The sequence below is a fragment of the Oryzias melastigma genome, linkage group LG6 (genome assembly GCF_002922805.2).
Source record: "Oryzias melastigma strain HK-1 linkage group LG6, ASM292280v2, whole genome shotgun sequence".
NCBI classification, from domain to species: Eukaryota; Metazoa; Chordata; class Actinopteri; order Beloniformes; family Adrianichthyidae; genus Oryzias; species Oryzias melastigma.
The window spans coordinates 13,951,522-13,963,221 of NC_050517.1; the positions used below are offsets into that span (position 1 = coordinate 13,951,522).

Below are 11,700 nucleotides of genomic sequence, written 5' to 3' on the forward strand. Positions count from 1 at the left end.
AAATGGAAGTCATACAAGACCACTGATAATCTGTCTCAATCATGGGGTAAAAATGATCACAAGAACGGTGAGCAAAAACCCCAGAACCACACGGGGAACCCCTCTTTTCCACTGAGCGGCTCGGACCAATCCAGTCCCCTCTTGGCCGGTTTAGAAAGGTCCAGGCATTTCAAGTGAGCGTTTCCATTGAGCGGTGGACCATCAAATACTGACTACGTAGTTTTGACATAGCTGTGTCAAAACTGCGTGAGCACAGTGAAAGAGAAGCTTCATCAGCTGATTCAGAAACGGAGAGAAAATTAAAAAGATAACAGTGGATGATAATTATAATCCGGAGCTGTGCTGCAGAACAGTCTATTGTTCTCTCTTCATGTTGATCCATACTACAATGTTCTTCAATAAAAGTTCACAAAGCATGATCTGAAGTGTTTTTGATGAGTATGGATTGGTAAGGACATTCATCTTCTTACAGGAAGAGGGAGAACTTGCACATTTGGTGGCTGACTAAATAGGTTTTCACGCCACTTAATTTTTAAAGAATCCTCTCACTCTAACTTAAGCAAATTGTTTTCCACTAAAGTGAGAAGTTGACTGCTGCAGTTTACAGCTCTCCAGTGGATCTTACAGTTTTCTTTTTAAATAAAGCCATTTATAGCATAAAAAAAGCATTCTAATTTGGCATGTAACCATTTTCTTTTTTTTTGCTTTTTCTAAACTGCATCTTTTTTTCTCAATGGTTTTCAATAAACTATTCTGTACATTTAAAAGGCTGCTTCTGTGCGGAAATGACTTTTCTTTTCCACTTTGATTTAAAATATAAAATAACCCTCCCTTAAATTGTGAAAAATAAAGGCTTACAGTGAGGTTCTCTGCTTGGAATGGGAGCGATAAGTTGATCTCTAGGCCTGATATAGTGCAGCGGCCACACAAGACGCACCCTCTGGAGAAACGGCAACACAGAGGGCCTTGAAGAGGAGCCTCGAAACGCCGGCTTTTACTCAAATCGGAAGTTTGCGGAGGTCCAAATTGTGAACATGCCAACAGGAACGAGCAATGGAATTCCAGGTGGGGGGCTTACGAGTGAGGTTGTACACGAGGAGGCTCTGATGCAAGCAGGGAGTCTGCATAATAAGGGAAGTAGGGTAATGACTTGAGAGCTGGTACACATTAGGGGATATTAAAAGAGCCGTTTTAATCACTCAGTGCTGAGGCTAAGAGCTGAAATGGATATGTTTCATTTGCACTGATTGAGATGATAAATAGACCTCTTTGGAAACCATTGCCAGGCATTCAGCAATATTTCAGTAACTCTTTATGCAGCTCTGTTGTTATTTAAAGACCCACTACATAGAAAACTTGTTTGTGAGGCATAATTTTGATGATGGACATTTATGAAGACAAAATCGCACTTCTGAGTAATTCTTTACTCAAATCGTAGTAAATCAGGAGCAGATGAAAGCATTCAGTTTGAAAAAGAGCTTAATTGTGACATAGAAAATACGCTAGGCGGGTCACAAGCTCCTTGCTCGGCTCTGAGTGGAGAGAGAAACGGTTCTAATAGACAACAGATTTTTGGATTTTGAATAAAAACTGAATAATCTTAATTACAAGACGACTGGCAATGCTTTAACAAAAGACCAAAGATGAACAGAGTGGGACTTTAATGTGCTTATATCATGCAACAATTTACTTTTTCCAGCTTTTAAGTGCATTTTAATGTTAATTCTTCACTAAAAGCAATATTTTGCTCCACTTTGAATGTATTTTCCGATTTTGAATTAATGGTGAGCTAAGTGAGCAAGGAGAAAGAGTTAACAAGTAGAAATAGTTAATAAAAAAAAAAGATTAATTTGTCGTCCACAAACAGCAATAAAACTATCAATAAGTGTCAGAATAGACAATAAAAAGTTAAATGTACAAATGAAGCAGATGAAATAAAAAAAAGAAGTAAAAACACTAAGAAACTTTTCCAGGAAAGGTTTACTGTACACTAACTCGCTCCTGGAGCTCAACCAAAACAACATTTTGCCCTTCAGTGGTCCTGCTCTGCCCCCTACCAGATCTACCCCGTCCACAAAACCACCACACTTCTCGTTTGTGAGGCAGATGTTACAGTAAAGACGCACAAGTCAGGGTTTGTGCCACCTCACAGACATCTCCGCTCCAGGGAGGAGCTAGGAATGGCAGTGCAAGAGCAAATGGCAAAAGATGCACCACGCCGTGGGTGGGCCCCGCCCTGCGTCCTGCGGGGCAATTCCTGCCCCGCTTTGACGGGAACAGATAAGTGGTACTCTGATGCAACTGCAAATAGCAAGCCACAGAACTGCTCAACCTGAGGAGAGGAGGGCTGTTCAACCGAATCTCCTCTAGAACCTTTTGTTTTAGTGCTTTTTATGTGTTTTACCTTGGTCAAATAAGTTGAAGTCAAAAGTTTAAACCTTTTTAAAGAATTTACCTTTTTTTTTAAACACAGAATAACTTCAATGTTTGAAAGTTTTTAGTTTGTATCTTACTTAACATTAAAGCGCGTCTAAAACCACAAAGGAACCAAGACTTTATCTTGTCCGTCTTAAACGTCTTCATGGACTTGGTAATAACAGAAGTGAAAGCAGGCAGATAGTAAGGTCATGTTAGGACATCAGCAGCAAAAGGTCACCGGGATTCATAAAGTCAGGTCATTTCAGAGAACAAATCATCCCACCTTCTCAATTTCCACTGCTTTTGCCTTAATGGCCTCCAAGCGGCGAGCCTTTAAGTCCTCCTCTGGTGTCAATTCTGGCTCCGCGCTGGCAGCCGCCACCTCCTCTGACTCTGCTGCAGATGCTGGAGTTTGGTCCTGGCGGGCCAAAGGTGAAGGGTCAAAGCTGGGGTCGCCGGGTTTAGAAACTGACTCTGGTTTCAAAGTCTTTCAAATAGAGACAAGTCTGCTTTCTTACAGGTGCCGAGTTCTTGTTTGCATGTGTGTCTTGTTATGCATGCCAGCAATAAACAGACACAGGCCCCAATAAACAGTAAATCTTTCTGATTAGAAGCGCTTAACAACACAATGTCACACATGGCACTTTGTAATTAGAGAAACAAAAAGACCATTAAGTCATTCGATTAGTTCTTTTAATAAAAAAGGACGTTTTAGTACTTAAGAAGGGACTTTTTATACTTTTTCGGAAACATTTATTACTTTTCAGACACTATTACTTTTGAGAATATTTTTTTTTCTTTTGCAGTAACATTTCATACTTTTTTTCAGTCACTACTTTTCCAGTAGCTTGTCTTACTTTTGCAGTAAAATGTATTATTTCTGCTATTTTCAGAGTAGTTTTTCAGTAAAATGTTATAACTTTTAAAAACAACTTTTTATTGCTTTTGAATTAAATTCTCTTATTTTTGCAGAAACATACCTTTTGCAGTAACAATTGCTTTCTTAGTTACTTTATTAGCAACATTTCCAACCTTTCCTCTAACATTTCTGACTTTGGTAGTACATTTTGCTTTTTTTTTATTTGGCAGTGATATTTCTTACTTTGTAGTAATTTTTTTGTCTACTTTTCCCAGTAACATTGATAACTTTTTCAGTCTCTATTCAATCAATCAATACACTTTATTTATCCCACAGGGGGAAATTCATTCTTCTTCATTCTTATCTTTTTAGTAAAATTTCTTACTTTTTAAAGTTATTTTTTAAGTTACATTTTTTACTTAATTGGTAACATTTATACAAACCCCCTAATGGTACATTGAAACGAAACAAACAGAAAAAACAGTACAAAATACCATTACTTTTTTTATGTACCTTTACAGGTTCCGTATATATATATTACTTTTGCTGTAACCTTCTTTTTCTCAATTTTACTGCAACTTGTTTTAACTTTTGCTGTAACTTTCTCTATATTTGCTGTAACTTCATCTACATTTGTTATAGCTCTTTACATTTGCTGTAACTTTCTCTTCATTCGCAGTAACTTTCTTTAAATTTGATGTAACGTTGTTTACATTTGTTGTACCTTTCTTTACATTTGCTTTAACTTTCTCTACAATTGCAGTAACTTTCTTCATTTGCTGTAACTTACTTTACCTTTGCTGTAACTTTCTTAAAATTTAATGCAACTTTCTTTAAATCTGCTGTAACTTTTGTCTCTTTTATAGAACATGTTTTTTTTTTACTCTTTCAGAAACATTTATTACATTAAGAACTACATTTTTCACTTCAAAACAACCGTTTTCTGTGATTGAAGTTCATGTTTACCTTTGAAGAACTGGAAGGAGAATCTTTAACGGAGCTACTGGAAGATTGGCTGGTCCCCGAACTGGACTTATCTATAGAAAAAATATTACGAAAGTAAAGTTAGTCACAAAAAAAAATAAAGAAATTGTACCCTGACAAAAAATACAAGATTTTAATTAAAACTCTATTCTTGGTAGTTGAAAGGTCATTTCCTGAAAGACATTTAGATGGTAACGTTTTCGTCCCCTAGACTTTTTTAATTTGAAATAGTAAGAAATACAAATAAGTGATTCCAACACCATCATTCACACGGCTAAAAGCTTCTAAAGATCCCAATACAAAGTTAGAGAAATACCAGAGCAAACATGATTCTGGAGACTTCATTAAGTCTGTGTATTTACTACCTTCTCACCAAAGTAAGGGTCAGGTTCTGAATGCAAAACCAAACCACCCCAATAAACCAAGGGGATCCTTTTCCCAGCCTCTAAAAGAGTGAGGTGTTGGTGTAATTACCAAGCTAACATGTTACAGCAAACCATGACGGTTCACATCACACACCTCCTCCTCAAACAGATGTTTCACCTGGAGTGCCTTTGTTTAGCTCCAACACTTAAACTAATCCAAAGTGTGAGTCAAAAAAGTCTACATTAATACAACTGTGTTGTATATGACTACTTTACTTTACTACTACTTTACTTTAATCAAAAGTAGAAATAAAAAACAAATAAAAGGGTTCCAGATTGAAAGTAAACTGCTGAGGAATGACAGATGACAGTCTCTGTTTAGTGGAGCTCCACAGTGATCCTTACGCTTCTGCTGAGCCTGCTGGTGGCTGTAGCTTTTGTCGCTGTCAGGAGTGAAGCTTCTGCTTGCAGCAGGAGATGAGGGGGTCTCCTTCTTCACAGGAGAGCGTTCGCGGGTAATTACTAATGACTTATTAGCCCTAAAGTCGTCTCGGTCATCTCTGCAGGGAGAAGCAGATCTCAGTAAGAACACAATGGCATTTATAATGTATACAGATCGATTTTGACCGGGCTATTTGATTGGATAAAGGGGTACTGGGCTCCATGAGAGCTGCTATAAAGTACAACAGCTTGTGGATGTTTACTGTGTGGCTCAATGTATACGGTTTTTCCCTGTTTACCCCACTTATCAACGTTCTTTGGCTTTAAACAGTTTTAGCATGATTCCTATCATGTTTAGACAGTTTCTGTGGAACAATCTCACAGCAGAAGTGAGATTGAGATCTAAAGAGCAGCTTCGGCGGTTAGCACTAACCTGGGAGGATAGCTTTGTCGACCTCCTCTCTTTCGGAAAGGTTGACCTCTGCTGCTTTTCCTAAACACATATCAAAAGATAAGAACAAATAAATGATAAAGGAGGTTTTATTTCCCAATATATTTTAATAAAATCATTGTCAATCTGTAAAAGAAATGCAGCCATATTTAGACAGATAATAAAGTGGTAAAAATATGAATTAAGAAAAAATACTGAACAGTTTATCAAATATATATAGAGGACATAATGGAAATACGTGTAAACTAAATTTTACCCAGCATCTTTCCCTTAGGCTCAATGTTAATGTTTAAGGTTTTATCTTTATGCAATTAAAACGTTCTTTATATTTTAGCTTAAAGTTATTTGAAACAGTTTTAACACTATACCCTTGTTTTAGAATGAAATAAACAGGAATCGTTCCATTTCTGGATACTGAAAATCCCAAATTGTAGCTTTTCTGAATATGCGGTTCAGTATTTTACACTCATCAAAAATGAACAGCTGGTAAAGTGCATGACAAAAAATAAGCAAGCCATATTTAAAAGATGCAAAACTTTAAGTATTTCAGATTTAAAATGATTCACATCCTTGTGGGGTTTATAATTTCGATGACTACTATACATGAGGGGGTTTACTGAAGGAGGAGTGCTTTCTCTTGGAGTAGAGTGAAAGCTGGGGTCAGAGTGGTGTTTGAGTTGACAATAGTACCCTTTGTCTTTAGCCTGGCATGAATACTCAAAAAGTAGGAGGAACTGAACCCCTACACTGGCAACATAAAAGTAGCAAAAGAAGGAAAAAACGTATTTTTGTAACTCTTGAATTCTCTTAATGATATTTATTTTACCTAAAAATGCTTCATTCCTAATGTAAAGAAGTCAACTAATTTCCCAGGATGCATTTCTCTCCCCATTGTTTTTAATAAGGAGTTTTACATCTTTTGATAACTGTTTGATTTAAAATTTAATTACATATCTAATTATTTATAATATCCAATTAAATATTTTAAAATGTATATGTATTAAATACCATGGAAGTATCACAGTTGTTTAAAAAGTACAAAAGCAATCTTATCGGAGCAGAGCTCTGCCTCCATCTAGTGGTCAAAAGTTTTAATTACACACAATGTTCAACATTTTTTTAAAAGGGTCACCTCGACTGGATTTTAGGGTTGATGAAATATCAGACTAAAAAAGTGAGTCCATATTATCTTTACAAAAAAAGAAAGAAAAAAAACAGCAATAGATACCTTCTGGATGAAACAGTTTTCACATGCCTTTATTTAATAGACCAAATATATTTTTAAAACAACATTTAGGGCAGCTTGCCTACCTTGAGCTTAGCTGATGCCTCAAGTCATCTTTCCCATAACTTCTGTGGGAGTATGGGCCCTCCTACAAACACGAAACAATATAAATACAGCAGTTACATGAAGCTAAACTAACTGACTTATTCCTTAAATCCTTACAATTTGCTGCTGCGAGGAACTCCTCCCAAAACTGCCGTAGTAGGGTTTTTCATCAAAGTACTGCTCATCATTGGGCGGATAACCGTCCTCAGTGTAATATCCCTGTGTATCCTTGTAATATTGAGAACCGCCATACCACGAATGGTCATTAAACCCTCTGTCGTACTCCATGGCTGGTCGTGGTCCCAGGTTCCTCTTTTCCACGATATTGACCACTCGATGAACTGTCACCTGAAGCGAGAAATGTTGGTCCCAATTCAAGATTAACCGAAATTTGAACACACTTCTTTTGTTCAGAAAGCATCTGTGTTTAAAGTGCAACACAACAGGACAGTTGGAGGATGACTGCATTCTCAACCCCGATTTGAAAAACGCAAAAAACAAAAAAAAAAGGACGGGATGAGGAGGGGAGGTGTGGTTTGGATCTATGATTGACTGTGTCTTCAATATGGAGAGTGGTACCGAGCAAAGTGATGCCAGTTTTTCCACAGAACTTTCTGTGGAGGATGCACCATTTTTCCCCTCCACCGTCTCCACAGGGAGACGCTCACGGTCCAAACTAAAGAGGACCCCTGTCTGAGTGGTAAAATGACATAAGCATCATAAGCTAATAAAAGCTAACGTACTGAGCAAACAATCCCAAGTAAAATGTTCATTGCAAATCCATCACCAGGATGGAGTTCGCTGGATTTTATACCATTTGGACTTAAGTCCACGGAAAGTTGTGCACCTACGAGCCATGCTAAAGCTAACACGATAACGACCGACCACTACAGATTCAAAGATGGGCGGGGCTTTTATACTAGAGTAGGTGAAACTCCTGAAATGACGTTTGACTTAAGTCAGTTGACCAATCACAAAATCCAACTGTAATACCTCGTTTCAACCAGTAGGGGGCAGCACACAGACTGTGTTAGACTATAATTTCAGGAATAAACAATTTTATTTTAAATTGTCAAAAATGTGGCAAGGACCAGCAGACAGCACTTTTAAAGCCCCATTTATGGACGTCAACAGCAAAAAAAGTGAATTTACCTCATGGTTACCCTTTAAACATCTTTACTTTACCTCTCTTGTATCATGGGAGAAATGGTCCTCATACTGCTCTCTGATTGACCTTTGACCCCACTGATATGACACTAAAACACAATGGAAAGAAATATAATGAGTTCTCATCAGAATATGTAGAGAAATGTTCAAAAATATTTAGCAAAACTGTTAAATTATAGTAGGGAAAAAACAATTAAAAGTTAGTAGACACTTTCATAGCCAAAAACATGAAGTGATTGGTGTCGTTTTCTTTACTCCAGACCGACTGCCAGGTTACCCGTGTGTTGATAGAAACTTGCCTTCTTGACAGTCTTGACTTTGAGGCAGAGCTTGAATCTTTGCTGCTGGTTTTTGCTGACTTGAAGTGGGCTTCGGACTCACATCGCGGTGGGGAGTGACGCATGTCAGAGCGCCGGTCTGCTTCTTCCACAGTTCAAGCTTCGTCTGAGTTGCATCGAGTGACTGACCAAACAAGCGCTCTGTAGATATCGGCTCATCCAAATAAGCCACTCTGTCTCTTTCAGGAACATCCAGCAGGGTGAGTCACAGGTGTCTCTGTTCCACGACGGTGAAAGCCATTCCTCTTCCGAGGGAGAGAGCTGCACCGCGGGACATCCGGAGAATATAATCTGGGCGAGTCTGACCTCGTTCAGAAGGGGCTCTAGTGGGCTGCTGGTAGGTAGCTGTGCACCAAGATCTGCCAGGCACATTACCTGGTAGGTCTGGAGCATGATCACGGAGCTCAGAGCCCGGGCGGCTTGCGCTCGATACATTTTCTCCAGCTGACCACCAGAAAATTAGCAATGCTTCGATGGCAGCGTAGTCGGGCCGGTCACACCGTGGTTCTGGGACGGCACAAGATAGGCTGTCAGAGACGGCTCCGTATGTGGAAGATGGACCAGGCCTGCTTTCTCAGCACCTTCCAGGTTCAAGTACTGTCCGTAGCCGGGACTGGAAACATTCCTCAGAGAGTTTGGTCCATATTGACATAACAACATCACACAGATGATGCAGATTTGTTGGCTGAACATCCATGATATCAATCTCCTTTTGTACCACATCCCAAAGGTGATCTATTGGGTTGAGATCTGGTGACTGTGGAGGTCATTTGAGTCCATCAACCGGACCTTTCCATCCACAGAACTGCCGCTCATTGAATATTTTCTTTTTTTCTGATCACTCTCTGTAAACCCTAGAGATGATTGTGGGGGGAAAATCCCAGTAGATCAGCAGTTTCTGAAACACTAAGACCAGCCTGTCAGGGACCTGTCATACCATGTTCAAAGTCACTTCAATCCCCTTTTTTCTCCTTCTGATGCTCCGTTTGAACTGCAGCAGATCATCTTGACCACGTCTACATACCGAAATCATCAAGTTGCAGCATGTGATTGGCTGATAAGAAATTATATAATAACGTAGCCAGTTAGAGAGAGTGTGTGTTTATTTATTTATGTTTGATATGTTATTAAATTGGTAATATCCATATATATATTTTTATATATATTTTTTCCAATCAGCTTATTAATGTTTACCTAGACTGAGCTTGATATCATATTTTTGTTAACATTTTTGGTGCTTTTATTGCTTAAAAATAAATGTCTGGTTATAATTTAGAAAGGTAGAAGTCAACTTTAAGGTAAGCTGGTGCAACACAACCTACTGTTTCACATTAATATTGATTGGATGTCAATACTTTGCATAAGTACATAATAATTACCTAAGCAGCACAATAACAAAATGTACTTAGATGGTATTGCTTTAAATTAATACACATAAATGACTATTTATATTAAAAATCCATGTATTTACTTACTGTTGAATGTTGTGCGTCACTTCCTTTTATTAGTTTTCTTCAAAGATCCGTTGAGATCATTCCTATTAAAAGAAAAAAAAGAGAGAAAAGAAAAAAAAAAGAAAAGAAAAAGAGTTTGACAACATCGCTATTGCGCGTGTGCAATAGTTCAGCGTTTAACAGCGTTACAAACAACATTCCAGTACCGTCATACACTAAATTAATACATTATCCTTCATTTAAAAAAATACTAGAATGGCTTAAAATACATTAATGATATACATTCCGTAAATACGAAACGTTTTCTTTAAAACCAACGAACATTTCTAAGGGAAAAAACAACAATTAACAATGGCTGACTATCATGTTAGCTAACTCTGCAGAGCTAATGCTGCAGTATGTGAATACAATAAACAACCCTAAAAGCATGAGATCTTCGGAAGCTTAATTAGCATAGATGTTAGCAGAGTGAGCTAGCTCTAATAAGGTAAAATGTGGAAAAAGAAACCCACCAAGCAACGATGTCAATTATTCATGCCTCAAAGATCCCGTTGCACGTCAATCCGGACGAAAGTAGAAGTGTTTGTCAGTATAATAAATATATTTTGTTTTAAAGTAATTTTCCTTTGATTGCAAAAAATAAACAACACAGGAGAAATCCCTACATGCCTTTAGCTTATCTTCCCGTTTCTTCTTCTTCTTCGTTATTGGCGATAGGAAAAACAAGTGGAACAACAGCGCCCCCGTCTGGTTAAAGCCCGTCGTGCTTCACATATTGTTTGTTCACTTTTTTTGCATTTAAAGATAGCGTTATGACGAGCCGTGCATCTTCAAATATTTGTTACCACAAAAATATAAGTAATTTATTATTTAAAAAAAAAGATTAAATTCAATTAGATGACAATAAAACGAAATCAAATCAAATGAAAATCTCAAAAATAAAAATTAAATGAAACTCTTACAAAAGGTTACTCATTCTCCACATTGTTACTTACTAATATTACTGTTTTAAACAAATGATTTAGACTAAGCTTTGATCTTAGCCCAAATGTATTAATGGTAAAAATGTGTTTACTGGTGGAATAATAATTTCATTCTCCCATCTGTCGTCTCTCCTTGAATGTTTCCTTTAAAGAAAAATAAATCAAAATAATAGGCAAATGACAGAAACACCTAGCTTTATATGTAATTATTAAACAAAAAAATGTCTATTTTTTAGTAATATGATCAGCTTCTTTATATAAGTAGGCTATTTCTCAACCAGCTGATCAGAAGCAACTCAACACAAATGCAGAGGCCTGAATGTAAAATATGGGATTATGTACATATTATGTTTTTATATCACACACCAGTCAGTCGGTGTTGCATCTTTGTACCCAATAAAAGGACCATAAATAATATTTTTCTTTAATACTGAGACTTTATTTTCTGTGTCGCATGAAGGTTTTATTGCATCTCCATCATTGTGAACATTAGTAACATCATTGAGGGGATGTCTGCTGCCAGCTACCTGCAGATGACGGATCTGAGATTATATCCATGTATTGTTGTAAATCTGCAACAAGGAGAAACAGAGAAGAGCCATGGGTCCGGCAATTGTGCAGTCGTGACCCTGCAGTGATGTGGGGATGCAGAGACTCTGTCCCATGCAACAGAGGGAGACAAAGAGTCAGATTTGTGTTCAGAGTCTGTGACCACAAGGAGGACCCCCTTAATCATAACTGTCACCCCTCCAGAGTCCAGCAGGGACATGGATAGTGTCTAATCCTAGATCAACAAACTTCTCACACCTTTTCATAGAGCTTCCCCTCACAATACCCTCCATTTCAGGTTGCTGCTCTATTGAGCACTCTCCTTTGGGCTACAGGTAAAAAAAGTTATAAATGTGGTATA

The 11,700-nt window shown here is 37.7% G+C and overlaps 1 protein-coding gene across 1 annotated transcript in view; it reads right to left on the reverse strand.

Annotated features, from left to right (window-relative positions):
- Window positions 1–10,560, reverse strand: part of LOC112152556 (periphilin-1) — a 14,170-nt gene extending 3,610 nt beyond the window's left edge. Inside the window, exons 1-9 of the mRNA XM_024282212.2 lie at window positions 10,320–10,560; window positions 9,829–9,890; window positions 8,034–8,104; window positions 6,966–7,196; window positions 6,830–6,891; window positions 5,501–5,560; window positions 5,032–5,186; window positions 4,244–4,314; window positions 2,702–2,836 (exon numbers count right to left, since the gene is read on the reverse strand). Of these exons, the coding sequence (XP_024137980.1) occupies window positions 2,702–2,836; window positions 4,244–4,314; window positions 5,032–5,186; window positions 5,501–5,560; window positions 6,830–6,891; window positions 6,966–7,196; window positions 8,034–8,104; window position 9,829 (786 nt within the window). The 5' untranslated portion in view covers window positions 9,830–9,890; window positions 10,320–10,560. The remainder of the gene's footprint in view (window positions 1–2,701; window positions 2,837–4,243; window positions 4,315–5,031; window positions 5,187–5,500; window positions 5,561–6,829; window positions 6,892–6,965; window positions 7,197–8,033; window positions 8,105–9,828; window positions 9,891–10,319) is intronic.
- Between the last annotated feature and the right edge of the window lie 1,140 nt (window positions 10,561–11,700).